Source organism: Acipenser ruthenus, chromosome 20 (assembly GCF_902713425.1).
Source record: "Acipenser ruthenus chromosome 20, fAciRut3.2 maternal haplotype, whole genome shotgun sequence".
Taxonomy (NCBI): domain Eukaryota; kingdom Metazoa; phylum Chordata; class Actinopteri; order Acipenseriformes; family Acipenseridae; genus Acipenser; species Acipenser ruthenus.
The window spans coordinates 4,431,128-4,449,326 of record NC_081208.1 but is presented as its reverse complement, the minus strand read 5'-3'; the positions used below and the strand labels follow the sequence as shown (position 1 = coordinate 4,449,326).

The following is an 18,199-nucleotide window of genomic DNA, read 5'->3' as shown; positions in this document are numbered from 1 at the left end:
TTTCAACATTTAATTTGGTAATTCTGACAGTTTAGAGCTTGTTAAAATTGGTACGGTCGATAGGGATTTTGAAGGTGGCATTGATATGTCTGTAGAAAACTGTACTAACGGCTTTGACAGTGTTGTGGCAGGAATATTAGAAGTGTTGTTTTATGAACAATGACTTTACTGTGCACTGATTTTACCTCTTACTGCAATAACACACACCCAAATCCCTGCACATGTCAGCATTATTTTCTTGTCAGAAAGAATAATGACATATTTGAAACGTCAACCTGTCTGCCCCGTTTTTTAAATGAGGGTAAAAATACTCATATTTAGTGTTGTAGAGAACAAAGACCTGCATGCCACACCATTAAACTCATGTTAAAATGCATAGCTGATGCATCATCTCCAGTGTTGTCGGGTCATAATTGAAATATTGTCTTTGATGATATTTGTTGTCTTTTGTCTCTCGCTCCATTTGCAAGCAGCAACTGCAGCCAAGGGCGCTGTACAGATTAGACACTAGACTAACACTGTATTCTTGTTTAGGCAGGAGTAAACATTTGGTACTACTAGGGGCGTTGTATCCTTTTTAATTTCTTAAACCTTTAAACTTCAAGAATGAACATGTTAAAACACTTTTCATGTTCACACAATTCAGAACACCCATCACAAGCAGGCCTGAGTGCTATTACCAGTTTTACCTGTATAAATCAACGTGTACAACATTAAGAAAATACTTTTTGAATAATATTGAATCTGAGCCTATTACTGTTCAAACACTGTGGCTAAAGGTCTGCATTTCACATGCATATGATGCTTCTGCTTTGTGGCTCCAGGAAGCGTGGGAGAAACTGACGACAGAGGAAGGTACCCCCTTGACCAAGTACTACAGCCACTGGAAGAAGCTAAGAGAGAAGGAGATTCTGCTGGAGATTTCCGGCAAAGAACGGGTACTTTTTAGATTTCATCTGGGTCTGTGTCTGGGCTTAATTACAATGTTTTGGGGTTGTTTTTAGGAACTTTGGAAGATTAATGTTTCCTCTATTGCATCCCACAATACTAGGGGTGTGCTGGTAATTAGAACATGATTTTTCCTTTCCTTGCAGCAGTTACAACATTTGGCCACCGGTGGCACTGTGTGCTATTTCCATTTGTGCAATGTAAAAAAAAAATGCCATTTAGGATTGTTGCACATTCCTAGTTTGGACTGCATGTAGATTTGTGAGTGCAGCAAAATAACATCACAGATAAGTATGGAATATAAACGCTGTTGAAGGGACCTTATCCGAATTCTATTTGTGTGCATTAATGCGGTGCCAGGATATTTTCTTTGAAAATATGAACGGAGTCCGTGAGGGAATAAACAGGCGTCTTTTTCTCTTTTTAAGATGGAAGACCTGGAATTACCGGAGATCAAACGCAAGAAGATGCAGGAAAGTAAAGAAGGAGACAAAAAAGAATTTAAGGATCTCTTTGAATCAGACAGTGCCTCTGAGGATGAAAGCGGGGGAGTCAAACACAAAGGTAAAAGAATAACTAACCCAACTTCTTTTAAAAGTAAAAGCTGCTTATTTACACAGCTAGCAAGATGCTTGATACTGTGTTCAAAATCCTCAGAATTAGTTTCGAAGAGTTTTGTAGTGTGTTGATGATTCTTTGAAATGACAGCATTTGTACACACGGGATACCTGCACGAGGGAAACCGTCAACATTGAGCTTTCTTTCCGGTCTATTTGATGCACATGTTCTCTATCTGTCACGTAAGGCCAGACTTAGTCTTCCTTTTGTTAGGAGTCACGCTCTGTTGTAAACACTGTTTTACAGTTGACCATAGACTTTAAATAGGAGGCTATCTGAGTTACAGGAACTTCAGATGCAGGTTACAGTTGTTGTCTCGTGGATGGCCACTAGGGGGCTGTAACTCATACTGCAGATTTACCAGAACTCAAGCAAAAGCTTTGAAGTGTGAGATTTAATGCAATTCAAATTTAAACTTTATTGGGAGGTAATTATGCGGGGGAAAACCTGTACTTTCGAGAAGGCGATGGTTCTCCTTTTTTCAAAAGATAGTTACTTGCATGTGCATGAAATGTGTACAGAACATTAACCCATTAACAGCCAACTGTATTTTTGGTTTGTGTAAATACAAGAATGCATACAAATCTGCTTTCGGATATCGTGTAGATAACAGTACGGTTTACTTAGTAGGTTTTGCTTCACATTCAGTTCACAATAATAACCTGCACTGTGCTGCTGTAAGTCCAGCCAAATTAAAACTATAGTTTTTTTTTGTTTGTTTGTTTTTTGTGTCTCATGAAAAGTATTTTAATATATATATATATATATATATATATATATATATATAATTACAAAGCTTTTATTGTTGAGTAACACCTTAAAATCACAATTTAGAAAGTAAGAAAAAAAAAAAGTTACTCCTTGGTGCGTCTGTCATTTGTAAACGTCGGCATAATAAGGTTTTCCAGTCTGTAACCCCTGCTCCGGAAGGTCTGTGCTCTGCCAGGTCATGTACAGGGCACAGACCCCGGCCAGTGTTTGTGCTTCCCCCTCTTTTGCATCTGGTAACCATTCTCTGAAGTCCCCGCTAACGCTCAGGCGCAGCCTGTGAGACACTCACTCCAGCCCTCGCTTTCACAGGAAGCTCTTTTCTTTTGTAGGCTTGGATCCCTGTGGGGGTTCATAATTCAAAACAGTTGGCTCGGAAAGATCTACGCGCCCCGTGCTCCACTCCTGCTGCACGGAATTTAATGGATTTGCTTCCCCCCCTCTCTGTGATCCATAGCACCCTCCGTCTTGGCAACCGCTTGAGCTCCAGTAGGTGGTAGGCTGATCAAATAGTTGTCATAGATACCACAGGGAGGGAGGGAGGGAGGGAGAGAGAGCAAGCAGACAGACAAGGAAAGGAGTTGGAGTTGTTTTTCCATACTCTGTTTACCAATGAACCCGTACGTCCTGTTTTCATGCGGGTTTGGGCAGACGTTTCTTCTCAACCGCTGTCCAGACCCCTGTCTAACTGAGAACAGCAAACTGCCATACGGAAATGTTCCAGCGAAGCTCTGAAAACAATTAAGGCTTTCATGTAGCCGTCGCCTGGTGAGAGCTTGCAGAACTTCTGATTTGGGCTCTCCGGTTTGTGGGGGCGGCAGCTAATAATTAGGGATTCTGTGTGGTACGAAGTTAGGGGAGGGAAAGCAAAAAGATATTCTCTGGTAGAGACGCGTCTAAAGGGAGTGTTGAGATATTCAGCTGTGTGGAAAGAGGGGAACTTTGAGATGTTGGGCATTGTTTCTACATATCAAACCACTGCGCCTGAAATGTTGAAAGAACTAGAGCATCTGATTCTGCTGCATAGTCTGAAAACCCTCCTGATAAGTAAAATAGAAATGAGAACTGCTCTGCGATGGCTTATAGTATCAGCGAGCTGCGAAACAAACCCAGGATCTAGAAAACAGAATGCGAATGTCATTTTAATGTGTTAGATTTTAAACAACACAAAACGTATTTCAAAAGCAGAGATTGACTGTATAACGGAAGCAGCAACTGCATGTAGTGAAACGCATTCATCATGAAACATCAGCCGAGTAGTACTTTTTGCCTACATTTTACAGTTTTACTGACATTTACCTGGAAACGAATTTCTTGACAGTTGATATAGGTCACCTAATTATTTAATCTTAATGTTCATTCTCGTGATTTATTTACCATGTTTGTTTACAGGTAATGCACAGAACAATTTAACAGATGCTTCTTTTATTATTTATTTATTTATTATTATTATTATTATTATTATTATTATTATTATTATTATTATTAATAAATAATAAAGAAAATTCTAATGTATCTTATTAATTTAAGGGTGTGCCAAAATATCTAGAATTTTCTACATGCCCCTCAAAACATACCAGTAGTTCTCTAATCTTAGTTTCAGGGTCAAACTGTCATTTTTTTTTTTCCAGCAGTGGACTCCTATTTTTTTTTCCCCCCAGCACGGATTGTCTTTGTATTGCTTTAGTGTTTTCTCCGTGAGGATTTACCTGAAATGGGCTAATTAGATTGTATTCACCTATGTGCACCATATTCTATATCAGAGCTGGCAGTTCACATTCTTATAATTAAATTGAGGACAATAAAATTGAAGTGGTTTTTAAATGGAGCAATCATCCCAGAACGCGAGGATGGTGTTTTTGGACCAGTGAAAGATTTGTTTTTTGTTTTGCAATATAAATAGTATTATTTATTGTCTGTAATTTAAGGGACAGTGCAGCCCTGGGCTATAACTATATTTAAGGAAATATGTTGTATGCTTTTCTGGCTGAGAGCTAGAACGTTGCAGCTGACAAAATGTTAGTTTGTGTTGAGATCTGAGCTTTGTAAGTTTTAATATCAAACCATAAATCAGACTTCGGAGGTAGTAAACCATTATTGTTGTTTAATTTGTATGGAGGGCGGTGTACTCATCCTTTAGAACAGACATCTTAGATTTGAATGTAAAATCCAGTTTAGCGTTCTCAAAGGAGACCAGGGGTTTGCCTCTGATATCAAATTTCTTGTAATTTTTCTGGGGGTAATTGCATTATTGTGCTACAGTACTGCATTAGAACGGATGTTGCATACCTTCTAACTGAACCATGCAATTCACAAAGCAGTGGCAGAAATATTTTAAGGAAATGGCATATTATAGATTGCAAGTCACATTGTGGATAATGTAGTTTCTCATTGAACACATCAGCCATGAGAACACCTTTGCCTTTAAGTCAGTCAGCACATGCTCTTGCCAGATAAACCCCCTTGCAGCTGTTACATTTTCCTCTTAAAGATGTCAGGAACCTGTCAGCAGCATTGCACTAATGTGCCGGAGAGGAAAGCTCTCCAAGCTGTGAGAGGCTGCTGATAACGAGCGTCCAATTCTCGTACCGGGAGGAGAGGCAGGGTTGTTCTGAGCCAACACACAGGATGCTACTTTCACATACCTTAGAAAAGCCTCTTTCCTCTAATGTTTACCAAAAGGCAACTCCTCTGGGATCCCAGCCAATCAACAGAGCATGCACCGCAGGATTCTGACAAAATGTTTTGAGAGATCAAAAACCGTCAGATGCAGTTTTTAACTTCCTTAGGTGTTTTCGAAGAAGAACATCTGATATTAGAAACTTGAAAGCATTTGAGTCTTGGAGGGGAATCACATGCAATAGCAACATATGGGGGTGAGGTTTAGGCATGTCTATGATAAAGGAAAAAACGAAACACCATAGACCTCGAGTAAAGTGGCTTTTCAGGAGATTTCAGGACAATAACTTTCTGATTTAAGTTTCTTTTTTTTGTAGTAGTTTCTATTTAAAGTCTACATGCACTGTACTTTACTGTAGAAGTCTGATCATGGAATAACAAGGGAACTCTGCATTGTCGAATAAATAAAGGTGTGCTTCATGCTGTTTGTTGTTGTGTGGGAGATTTGAGTGTTGGTTCATTTTGAAAACCTGAATGAATAATCTTAAGCGTTTCTGCTTACAAGTGAATTTTTTTTTTTAATTTAAATATATAAACAACTTTGAAACACTCATTATTTTGCATCTTGACTAGTAGATTGATCTGGATAGCAGTATTATTGTATAAAATTCTCGGGAAGAAAAAAAAAAAAAAATCTGTTTTCCATTTTCTGAGTGTATGTGTTCCAAGTTCTAGAATCTGTTCTTTGTGCTCCAAAGGGAATATAAAAGGTAACAAATGTAGTGGATTATCCTTGTGTTTAATTTACAACAGGCAAGGAAAAGACAGGAAAGAAGAAGGGAGTGTCCGAGGATGATGATTTCCTGAAGGATCTGTCGGATATGAGCGATGAGGATGGAGAGGGAGAGAGTGATGAGGACAACGACTCCGGGGAAGATTCAGGTGTGTTTAAAAAAAAAAAAAAAAAAAAGGGGGGGGGTTAACTTTCACTCCCTGTGTTTGCTAGAACTCTTAACTCATTACTAAGAAATATCACATAGAATAAATATAGTATTTCTTAAATCCACTAGGGGCAGAGTGATGCAGGGGGGCAAGATAGTATTTACACTGTGGTGTACCAGCTGTACTCACAGTTCAGACATGCTTCTTAGAGCTCTATTGAGGATACAGGGGTGCTTTAAACTTATGAGTTTTACAAAAGACACCAGGATGTAGAGACTGAAATGGAAACCAACATACAAAGTGGTTCTAAACAACAAGAAAGAATCCATTAGTTAAGAGTACTGTAATATTTCATAGCCATGCCAAGTTATTTATTCTTTAAAGGTTCCATGACATCAGGGACCCTCCCGTCCTCACTAATAGACTCACAATAACATATGGCTGTACAGAAAAAGGCACACGTTTTTTTTTATTTTTGTATTTTTTTGCTGTTATGAAACTGTGAACAGCTAGTTATTCCTTGCTTCATAAGGGTAAACCAATAATGGCTGATTTTACAGACCTTCAAATAGCACGAAATGTGAACTGTCTGTTGTTGCCTTAGGTAAGGCAGACCCAGATTAGTGCTAATCGGGTCATTGAAACACCAGGCCGTGAAACGCGTTTGTGTTTGTCACGTGATTGTAAAAGCGTTCTTAAAACAAGATGTGTTCTTCTAAAACGCTTATTTAACAACTAATATATATATATAAATAAACCTTTTATCAACAGATGATGTGGGTAAAAGAAAGAAGTCCAAAAATTCAAAGAACAAAGCTGCAAAGAAACTGAGCCAGTTGGACCTGAAAGAGCTCGCAGAAGGAGATGAAGATCTTGTGGAGGACCTGGAGTTTTCAGATGAGGATTAACAAGGCTTTACTTTACCATGAAAAACAAAAACTTTACACACCGTGTAAAAGCGGGTGCTAACTACACTCGTTACTTCTAGCTTTTTTCAGACAAGAGCTGAAATTAACCAGCCTAATATTGTAATGCATTTTGGTTGTCTTCAACGAAAACGTGTGTAAACCTATGGATTTATTCTTTATTATCTTGTTCAAAAGACTTTAGTTTTCATACTACTAGTGAAGAGACTTGACTTTAAAACAGTAAAATGTACCGATATGAAACTGCAGTTTGTCTAATAGTCATGGTTTATTTGTTTTCAACAGAAAGTGCTAACATTTTCCAGCCAGCACAGCAGGTAACACATTTCAATTCAGGAGTGGAGATGTAAAACAAGTATTGCTTTTCCTGAAGGAAAAAGTAAATACAGATGCAGCAGCATTTTCTAAGCCCTAACTGCACTAAATGACATATTTTATAATTGTGAGAATGTTTCTAATGAACCCAGAATAATCATGTGGTGTTTTTTTTGTAGGTTTTATTTTTATTTTTTATCCTTCCACTACATAGATCCCTATCAGGGTTGTCCTTGCCCCTGGACACTGGAAGAGGTGGGACAAAATAGCTGCAGGCTTCCTTACAGCAAATCGCCTGCCAGTGACTGCTTTAATCTGCAGCCAGCCGTAGAGCAGAGGTGGCAAAGGACCAAAGATGGTTCTATTTCTCCCCCCCCCCCCCCCCTTTCCCACCGGAGGGTAGCTGTTTATTTAATCACGAAGGAGATTGACCCCTGCTGTGCACAGCGCTGCTAAAGAAACACATTGTGCTGCTTGGCAGCTTCATATCTCATCCCCTGAATGTTGATGCAGTGCTAGCAGTCTTGGGATACAGAAGGTCGGTGCTCTGGTGCACTATAATGCGTTTAGTGACCTTGAAGTAAGTACCGTATGCATATGAAAGTGCAGTAATATACTGTGCAGTGTTTAGGACCGACTGTAGCATGCAACCATATGTTTGTTTCATGCAGTTACATTTATTGGGGAAAAAAAAAGGTTGTTGAATCTTAAATAGGACATGCATATACTTAGTTCAATGTGTTTCATGTACTGCTCTGTTAAATCTGACTCCGGTATAATACACTTACTAATAATTTATTGTGCGTGTTGCTTAGTCACAGAACAGCTTTTGTAAGGAATCAAAGGTTTTATTTATTAAGGGATTTATTTCACCGAAAGTGAATGACAAAGCGAAAATAGACAAAACAATTGGGTAAATTTACAGACCATTTCATTTCCACTGTTTTACACATTTAGGTCAAATTCAAAGATTTGCATAAAGAGCCTTGTGCCTTACATCCCCTGATTAGAGTGAAACAAATGATTTTAAGGTTCATCTTTGGAATCCTCTTTAGGGGATGAATATTTACTGGATAGTGCCAACCTACAACAAAAAAAAAAGTTATAAATATATTTTTTTTAGTTGCCATAAAAGCAGCATTTGAGGTGGGATTTTATTACAATAGAAATTAGTACCAACCAAAGCTAGCAATTCATATTTTCAAAAAAAAAAGTTAAAACGTGCAACTACACATAACAAAAAGTACCACTTTGTAACGTTTAGGATTTGTTTTGGACACTACTGTACAAGTAGGCTATTTTGTTCATTTCCCCACAATAGTAAATGTGTCCAAATACAGATATCTATCTTTATAATATAGAAATCTTAAGTTGTCATCCATAGTATAGCTGTGCTGTATCAATCACCTCTACGATGAGGCACTTTTTTCTGTCCTGTATACAGGCAAGTAAAAAAGCCAAGGTTGGTGACTGCTGGGTCTGAGGGACACCTGCTGATTTGCATCAGTCTTTGAAGAATATTTGTACCTGTTAACAGTCCCAGGTTACAACATGGCCCCTTATTTGCCCTGCATTGTCCATAAACAAAAGTGTTGGCCCAGTGTTCATATAGTCAGCGACAACCACGGAAGTCTGTACCACAATGGTGTAAACTTGGATCATGTCCTTGACTCTTTGGTATAGATCCTTGGAATGCATAGTTGCCAATATGTTGCAGGTGAGTTCTTTTCCATTTCAGAGGGTTGTGTGCGGGTAAAGGAGGAAGAAAATCTATAAATCAAGGCTCTCTTTGTATGCCGAATATTCGGCACAAGTGCACGGTTCCCGTCAGCAAAGTGATCCCTTTAGCTTCTGTCTGCCCGACAGAACACTTGAGTTTTTTTGGCAAGCTGTTGAAGAGCAGCTGTCTGCAGTCTCTTTCTCTGGAACCCACTTCCTGTCTGCTTGTTTTCCTCATTCCCATTGATTTTTGGATTCTATACTTTTGCTGCTGCCTCAGTTTAAAAAAAAAAAAAAAAAAACAGAAAAAACCCACCACATCTTGAAGTTTGAAAGTTACGAAAGTCATTTTGAAGGAATTTGGTCAAAACACAAACCTGATTTGATTTTTATTTATTTTTCCTCTGTAAAAGAAGTTGGGGTCGGTTCTGAGTGCTGCTACTGCTGCAGTTGGCAGGAGTTTAAAAAGCTGTCTCTTAATTTAAGATGGTGGTTTTGTGGTGTCGCTGATTCCCGCTGAGGAAGAGTTTCCGTTTTCCTGCTTTGGCGAGATGCGACTGGCTTGTAGGTTGCTGTAGGGAGAGGACACGCTACCCGTCGAGGAGGGTCTGTTCTCGGGGGGAGGCAGCTCCCGCTCTGGGGGGCGTAGAGCAGATGGCTGGAGCGGGAATGCCAAGGGAAAGCTAGTCATGTAGAGCACTCTGCCAATGCGCTTGGCGACCTGCGGAATACAGAAACAGCAGTGTGTGAGACACACAAATAAATTGGCTTTAGCATAGCTGTGTTGCAGACAATCACTGTCTGTTCAGTGGGTGTACAGAAAGTGTTTAACAAAAAACGCACCCCTCCTGCAGTGGTAGGTTATTTACTGATTTTATTCATTTAAAAAAAAACACCCACAGTGCATCGGGGCCTCAATTAGATATGAAGACAGTGACCCTGGAACCAGCTATACTGAATCCTAACGTTGTCTTGGAGCAACACTACTTTTTATTATACACAGCAGCTGCAATCAATACAAAGAGCATGTTGTACAATGGAAATGGTGTCTCAAGCATCCAGTCAGTAAAGAGAACAGCAAGGTGCAGGCTAGCTCTAAGAGACTCATTCTACAACATGTACTTTGTAGTGAGATGCCAGTTCTTTCTAAAACAACACATCCCATGGCAGGGAAAGGTAAATGTTGACTTTTAGTAGCATGATTGATGCAGTGTGTCCTCGTGCAGGGAGTACCCAGCGCAGAAACCAAATCCTCTCTCGCAGGAAGGGTCCGAAAACTGATTTTGGTGCCATTATGATGTGCAAAAGAGAATAATAGCACAGTGTATTTCGCTCAGCATTTTGAAAACACTACTCCAGATGCAGAGGGGTTTTACAGATAACAAAATGTGCAGGACTGCCATAACACATGTATGTACAGCACAAATAAACTGCATTCAAAACAGCTGTTAAGCTCTTTAAATAAATAAGAAATTGTACGTAGTGTTACCAAGTTAGACCCCCCTCCACTATGGGATTGCTGCAATAAAACGAAGGCGATGTTAACACGGTTTTATCTGATTGAGAGCCAAGGTAAAGTAGTATTGTGTCAAACACAGAGATTTAACAGTCAGAAGCCTCTGTAATAAGGATGGGTGTTCTGCATTTGTGTTCTGAATCTTATAAGCCGGTTCTACACTGAATCCCCTTGGTAATAAAGAAAAAGATGTTCAGGTTCATTTAATCTCCCTGGCGATTTCATTATGAAAAACTCACAATGCAGATGGGACGTGTCTGCTGCTTTTTTATGTATGCATCCACATGCTGTGAGAGAATTTGCAAATCTACTCCTTAAGTAAAATTACTGAAAGCGTGATGCGTTTTCTAAAATGCATACCTGTGACCTTATTTTCAGTGCAGGTCCAAGTTTCAGCCCCATGTTATTCAGCAAGTGCTCTTCTGATAGGAGGGGCAAAGTTTCTCCATCGATAGCTTGTTCTCTGAACACCTGAAGAATAACACAGAGGTTGTTTAGTCATTAATGTATTTATTTATAAATCACTTCATATATAAAATCACTCAGGTGAGCAATAGTACATTCAGACTCCTCCCTCCATGGGCTTACCAAATCGCTCTCTCTAAATATTTGTCAAAACTGTATGGGGGCACTGCCACCCCTTTAACAGGAATACCATGCCTGTGCTTCACTCACCTGAGTGTACTCCGCACAGCCAGACAAGCCGCTCACAAAATTGCAGACGTCATCAACTGTCCATTTGCTGATGTCCTCCACAGCGGTGCTCTCCTCTCCGTCCAAAAAGAGACCTCCCATGGCGCCTGAGCGACGGGAGAGAGGAAGTGTAAATCATTAGGAGCCCGCATAGACTCCAGGCTGAATGCTTTCTATACAGCACACATCCACGTTAATGACCCCCTCTATTAGAGGGTTCAGGAAGGGTCAGCTCCCGAGCCTCTTCCTGCGGGAGGTCTCGCTCTGGAAGAATCCTCGTAATGGATTTCATCTGGTTAATGTTCCTCAGCTGCAGAGCAAGGGCTGTTCCAGCTCAAAGGCCACGGAAAAGGCATGTGGGCCAGGCTGCTTTTTTCAAAATGTTTGGATTTTTTTTTATTATGCCGTTTGAAATTGGTTAGTGTTCTGTGAGCGCCCCTGTTTTTTTTAAAAATCGTGCCCCTTCCCCATGACAGTGTGCACAAATGACCAACTGCAAAGGAAGATACCTGAATGTTAACACAAACACACTGAGGGGCAAATAGCAATGAATGAACAAAATATGCACGGATGTTTTGAGATATTCAGTTCTTAGTTAAAGCCTGCCTTCCTCTCCGGTTTGAAGCTTCACTGAAGGGTTAAACGGAGATGGAGCGCTATGGCTCAGTGAGCGGAGGAAGTGGGATTAAACTCGGCTCCTGTGACTCCCAGCGGAGGCTGAAGTCAGTGTGCGTCTCCGAGGTGATCTGGCTGCAGCTCCTGTGACTCCCAGCGGAGGCTGAAGTTAGTGTGCGTCTCCGAGGTGATCTGGCTGCAGCTTTCAAAATTAGTTACTTCCTTCTTATAATGGGGCGCCAAATATTTTATTCTCTAAGAAGTGTGTCCAAAGACACTTTTGAAAAGAGAGAGAGAGAGCGAGCGCTTCACATTCAGCGTAGTATCTTTTTCAGTAATAAACTGAGACCTATTTTTTGGTTCCAAACAAGACTGGGTTTGGGTTTCAGTTTCCCTTTCATGCAAGTCTGACTTCTCGCATGAAAACTGTGTGGGTTTGCCAAAGCTGCAGTCAAGGGGGATTGCCAGGTCCTTTTTGTGGTTAACGTATTTGCAAGAGCCCCCCCCCTCCCTGATCCACCACCACTACTTAGAAGCATAGCAGCAGAATAATCTTTTTAAAAAGCAAGAAAAAGAAACAGGCCCACGACCATATCCCCTCGCCAACCCGTTTTCTGAATGCCTGACATGCAGAGTGATGACCCAAATGATCATTCACTGATGTAATTAGCAGGGAGTTGAGTATTACAAGGAAATGCTGGGAACGGCAGAGCCGATAGCCTTGAAACAGAAAAGCCCCTGTGATCGATTTTCACTGACCACGCAATTCATTTACATTACGGACGACTAGTTCAATTTTCACATTTGCCAGTCGGCATCCAAAATGCAATTTTTATATATATTGTTAAAGACTGCCCACCTGAAACCTAAAACACACTGTCTGTACTTTCAGTAATTGTAACCAGTTGCTTTCTGTTTCCAGAAATAGTTTCCATTAAGATATGTGTTTTCTAGTCCTGCATCACCGCCCTGGTTTAAAGGAGAGATATGTATCTTTTGGGTCACACTCAAGATAACAAAATCATAAGCAATTTTCTTTCAGATTGATATTTGGACTGTAAAGTTGTCTTACCGGTGTGGAAATACGGGCTGGCAGCATATGGAAACCCGAATGGCAGAGGCAGTGGTGGGGGTGCTGCTCCAGGCGGCAGATATTTAACTTCGTTTTTGTTGATTCCTGGACCAAAGGGGTGGCTTGGTGACTCTGCCCCCGTGGAACCACAGGGCGCGCTCTGACCAACAGACATCTCGTTTAACTCTTTCATGCCCTCACAGGGCTTCACTGTCTCTTTGCCGTCCTTGTGTTCAGAAGCCAAGGCACCGCTGTCGGACTTCAACAAGCCCTCCGTCTTGTCGTCGCTGACTTCAGTGTCGCTTTCCGAGTCCTTCATTTCCTCGTCGTTGCAGTCTGTGACGCCGTCTCGGGCCCGGGTGTCCCCCAGCTGGTCCTTGGCCTCGGGGGGGCCCTGCAGTTCGTTCCGGTGGTGCCCCCCCTTTCGGGAGCCCTTTCGAGAGCTGGGCTCCTTGGGCTGGGTGCCCCCCGGCACCCCCTGGTGATTGAGGGAGAGCAGCGGCGTGTTGTTGTGGCGCAGCACGAGCATGGCATTGCGGCGGGAGATTTCCTCGCGCAGCGGGTGTCCCTCAGGGATGTCGTGAAGGTTGCGCAGGGCCGGGTGATCCGGGGGTATGCCAGGGTGCAGCGACAGGGGGTCCGCCATCAGACGTTGCCGGTGTAAGTTCTCCAGCTCCTTCTGCCGCAGTAGCTCAGCTGACATCTCCAGCCTAGGGGGAAAGACAGACAAGCCAGTCTCAGTCAAAATGAAATAATTTATGTCAAACCACAATATTGGCAGGGGCTTTCTTTTGTTGTTGTTGGCTAATTAACCATAGCAGACAACTAATACCTGCACAAAAAAACCAGTACACTTTTTTTTTTTTTTTTTTAATTAAAACTATATGTTTATATAGGACAGCCCTGTAGGGGGACAGTTAAGCTCTTTTGCCAACTTAAAAACTAAATCAAGGAGGAGGACACTGACCAGGTATCAACCTCTCTGTTCTGCAATCTACAGTTCCATCATCTAAGAAATGTATTATAACCGAAATATACCAAACTGATATTACCACAGTTTAGATTGCTTTTGTTATAAATGGTACCTAATATTATACCTGTGTAAAATATCAAGGGCTACAGTAGGCTTGAACTCTCAAAAGTGAAGCAGAAACATGTAAAGCAGGATCAGGTGGTGCTCCTAGATAAGGCAAGCAAGGCTCAGCTGCAATTTCCAAACTGCGTTGTAATATGCCACAACATATAAAACCATCCAATGTCTGCCGCTAGATTAGGCAGGAAATTACGTGTTGATAAAATGTTATGTTTTAATTGCGTGGCTGGAGCACAGACTTCTGAATTCAATTTTTCACTCTCTGACGATGGGAATCTCGTTTCTCATCCTGATTTTAATGAGAAACCTGCGCTGGCAATGAACGAGCGATCAGGTCTAAGGTTGTGAAGCACAGGACCTCGCAGGACGAGACTGGCAGGAGGTGAAGCTGCAGCCCGTTTCATGTTGTGTTTTCACCGAAGCGGAAGAAATGGCACTGGGTTTCTTTTTAAGCCCCTCCCGTCTCTGTGATGCACCCTACCTTGCAAGGTTCTGTTTCCGCAGCATCTCCTGTTGCCGAGCAAACATCTCTGCCTGTGCAGGCTGCAGAAACCCATAACCTGTATGTGGGGGACAGGATCATGACATACTTTAATATACAGACATTGCTTTCATTACACTGTCAGTTGGATGTTGGGCCACCAAAGCCAATCAGGAGAGCACTGATTTGATTGGTTTAGAATGACAAGCCTGCATACCGTCTAAACTGTTCTATAAGGATATGCTACTATTACTCAGTGATTGCTGCTGCCAATTCCTACTGGGAAGCTGAGGCTGTAAACATGCAGCAAAGTCTGTTCTCTATAATGGGCTGTATTTGTCATCACTATTAGACTGTTCCTTATGGAACTTCAGTAACTCACACAACCTTGCATACACAAGCAGCTGCTAACTGAGTCTATCAGAGTTTCAGATCTGCTCTCTTGCCCACTGTGACTATCAACAGGGAGATGAAGCTTCATATGTAAATCTCAAAATCACTGGGATTAGAGCTGCGTAAAAAATTAATCAGTGCTGCGTGTGCACGTATTTGGCAAATGCTTCTAATCTTCCCCCCCAGTACAACTCCCATCTGGCTGCCCCTGGCCATGAGAGGAATCGTTCAGCTATAAACAGTTTCTTGAGTGCTGGTTGAAAGTCAGCGCTTACTAACCTGGCGCCTGGCACAGAGCGGAAGGCATTCCCAGAAACGGAGGCCTCAGATGAGGGCCCAGCGCAATGTGTGGAGCGTTCTGTGGCGAGAGCAAAGGGGGCGGATGTGACATCTCTCTGCGAGGGTAAAAGAAAGACAGCGTTAGTTCCAGAACAGTGTGGGTTTTTGGAGATCACTCGGATTGGTTAGGGTTTCGAGAGAAAGAGAGAGAAGGAAGATGATGCATTACTCAATTAGTTTTTACATTTTGGAAGTTTACAGATTCGGAAATGGATTTTAATCCAGCGCACATCCAGAACATGACTTGACACTTGTGCTGGTTTTTGTTAATCAGGATGGCAGAACAGGTTTTGATTCGCACCCGACTTGCAGGTGTTCCTATTCAGCAGCTTGACAGTGGTTCATTTCTAAAGGTGCCCATTACATACACATCGTCTCTTGTTAGTAAACATCATGGAATATCAGTTTGATGGGGAACTGTTCCCTGTACCACAGCCTTTCAGGATTTCAACATGAGAAAAAACTGGCTTAGTTTACCGAGTATACATTTTCGCAGTGGAAAGGTTTAAATGTACAATAGGAACATGCTGAAAGCAGGGAGTTACAGTACTGTTTTGCTGGAGTGACCATCCAAAAAGACATACACATCTGGATTCAGTTTAGAGAAATGTGTTAAAATCTGTGTTAAAAAATACAAAAAATGGAATTGTAATCATATTGATGCGGATAACAGTCTCCTGTCAAGGCAGCTCTTTCTCATAGATCACACGAAGTCAACACTGATCCGAGTGCTGGTCTTCTTCCCTCCCATTATCTACTGCTAATTCCAGTAAACGCTAGCCTCCATCTTCCTGGTCTCAAGGACTGGAAACTGCCAGCAGTTATCTGGGTGTGTGGTTTACAATTCAAGTACTGCTTTTGGACGGGTCCCGATCTCAAAGACTGCTAAATACTGTGAAAAGCACACACAATATAGATGATCCTCCAGTGTTATTCCAATTCAGATCAAACTTTCTGTGGTTTCTCAGACTCCACTTCCATCTCGTTGCACTGGAGATTGGTTTTGTCATGTCTTGTCTACAGGCTTGTTTTCAAACCCATCTTCAGAAATAACAAAAGGAAACCTCCATAGCCTCCCCTCCCCCACCACCACCTGTAATGAGCTCTGAATACACAATTAGAGCCTGTCATATTCTGGCAGCAGGAAGAATGCCGTTGCCTTTACCCGAGCTGCAAGCTTAAGGGTTTCTTAATTAACACAACTCTTTCCATCACCCCCCCGCCCCCCTGTATTAAGCCTATGAAAAGGTGGTGTCTTGCAGCCCCTTACAGACCAGTAATTACCAAAGACTGGCTCCTCTACTCTTCCACAGCTGCCTCTCATGAGAGACCAGGGGCTTGAAAAAGGGAGGGAGGGGAAGAGAGATCAGGTTCTTACAGCTGAAATGGAATATTTAACCCTCTAGGGCTAGTTTATAATTGGGCACCCCAAAGCAACATCCAGTGCATAACTAGTTGCCTAGAACAACTGTGCGTGTCTCTGAAATCTGATTATAAGCCCTGTTTAACTCCCCTTTTTTTCTAAACAAATCTAAAACTCATCTTAACACATTAGCACCTTTAAAAAGTATTTCTCGTATCACTAAAGTGCTTTGCTATTTACTTCTGTTTCAGGAGTCTGGCCGCAAAACTGCCCGAGGTTGGGTTAAAAAAATAATGAATTAAAAGGAGCGTGGGAAAAAAAAACCCGGCAGAATCAAAATCTTACCCTAATAAAATAAATAAATAAATGTTCCTCCTTGCTCACTTCTAAACTAATTGCACTCTGTTGCCTGGGAAAGGGAGGGAGAGAAAATCATTGATCGATCCATTGCTGCTGAAATGTTAATGGTAATCGTATAACCGCTCCGCCAGTGCCTTGCACTTCAGTGGCAGCTCCAATTAATCTCGGGGAACGCAGCCCATGACCTTCGGCTCCGAGCCGGTGCAGCAGCCAAGCGATGCTTATGTAATTACACTGTGAAGTGTGTAATCACCTGGCCTAATCCCTGAGGCCTCACAATTAGCCGAGGCCGCGGTCGCCAGAGCTGCCAAGCACTCTGCCGCCCCGGACAGCCTGTAGATGAATAACGGTCAATTAAAGCTGCAGGACGGAGGCGAGGAGGCGTCCGTTCGATCGTAATTAGCTGTAATCATGGGGAGACGTGCCCGGCAGACGTGCTGTTAGTTTTATAGGAAGCAATTTAGGAATCAGGCAGCATTTAACCATTTCACTGCAGTGACCGTGCTGCTGGTGTTCTGCAGCACACATCTTTTCTTTACTACAGTGTTTTAAGAAAAATGTTTTATGCAGGAACAAATACAAAAGAACACATGCATACTTACACATACGCACACAAAAAATAGGGGTAGGAAACTAGGTGGATGAAATATTTTTTAAATAAATATATATTATATATATATAATATAATTACAACAAAACAGCACTTATCAAGCCAAGCTCTTAAACGGCATTAGTGATAAGCTTACAGCCCTCACCCAAAAAATTCTTCAACAAGAAATCCGACATAAAAATGTATGAGTTTTTTTTTGGTTTTTTTTGCAGACCAGTGTCAGTTTAAACTGCTAGCTCACATGCCGAATGCATTAGGATTTGCCCGCAGGTTGTTAAATGTGATATGCCATTTAATCTGAGACAAATGGTTTGCATGGCTTTAAAAGTATTGATCTCCGTAATGATTTGTTTTTAACAATAAGTGCTAATGGCCTTCAGATAATCAATTACAAAAAATCTATGCCAGGTTACGCTAGGGCGAAGAATAGAAAGTCTAAATACTGCAGTCTTTAACGTCTATTTGAACACACGTTTGACTGTAAAGCTGCTTAGCTCTGACCCAACACTATCTAGAACAGCTAAAATAAAGGAGAAGCATTTACTACCTTATGCAGATGAGTGGCAACATGGTCAACAACAAAAAACAATAAAACAAATCAAGCCTTGCCTTTGGTTTATATAATAAAAGGTAGACATTGGTTCATTTTTAAAACCCATTTGGACAAAGAGTTCAGAAAAGCCAGGCGCTGAAAGGGTAAAAGAAAAAAGAAAACGAAAAAAAAAAAAAACCGCTCTCACTCCCACCTCCAGTTTTCTAGCACTAGCTAATACAGCAAAGTCCTATGTGGCTAATTATTCTATTCAGCA

At 41.5% G+C, this 18,199-nt stretch overlaps 2 protein-coding genes across 5 annotated transcripts in view; one reads left to right on the top strand and one right to left on the bottom strand.

The window, feature by feature from the left end:
- Positions 1-7,069, top strand: part of LOC131698834 (nucleolar complex protein 2 homolog) — a 28,859-nt gene extending 21,790 nt beyond the window's left edge. The window contains exons 16-19 of the mRNA XM_058993230.1: positions 825-938; positions 1,377-1,512; positions 5,767-5,895; positions 6,667-7,069. Of these exons, the coding sequence (XP_058849213.1) occupies positions 825-938; positions 1,377-1,512; positions 5,767-5,895; positions 6,667-6,803 (516 nt within the window). The 3' untranslated portion in view covers positions 6,804-7,069. The remainder of the gene's footprint in view (positions 1-824; positions 939-1,376; positions 1,513-5,766; positions 5,896-6,666) is intronic.
- An 894-nt stretch (positions 7,070-7,963) lies between these two features.
- LOC117963666 (sterile alpha motif domain-containing protein 11-like) overlaps positions 7,964-18,199 on the bottom strand; it is a 55,509-nt gene continuing 45,273 nt past the window's right edge. For all 4 annotated transcript variants that reach the window (XM_058993225.1, XM_058993226.1, XM_058993229.1 and 1 more), the window contains exons 8-13: positions 14,998-15,113; positions 14,326-14,404; positions 12,752-13,461; positions 11,047-11,171; positions 10,732-10,842; positions 7,964-9,576 (exon numbers count right to left, since the gene is read on the bottom strand). In XM_058993225.1, the coding sequence (XP_058849208.1) occupies positions 9,337-9,576; positions 10,732-10,842; positions 11,047-11,171; positions 12,752-13,461; positions 14,326-14,404; positions 14,998-15,113 (1,381 nt within the window). In that variant the 3' untranslated portion in view covers positions 7,964-9,336. The remainder of the gene's footprint in view (positions 9,577-10,731; positions 10,843-11,046; positions 11,172-12,751; positions 13,462-14,325; positions 14,405-14,997; positions 15,114-18,199) is intronic.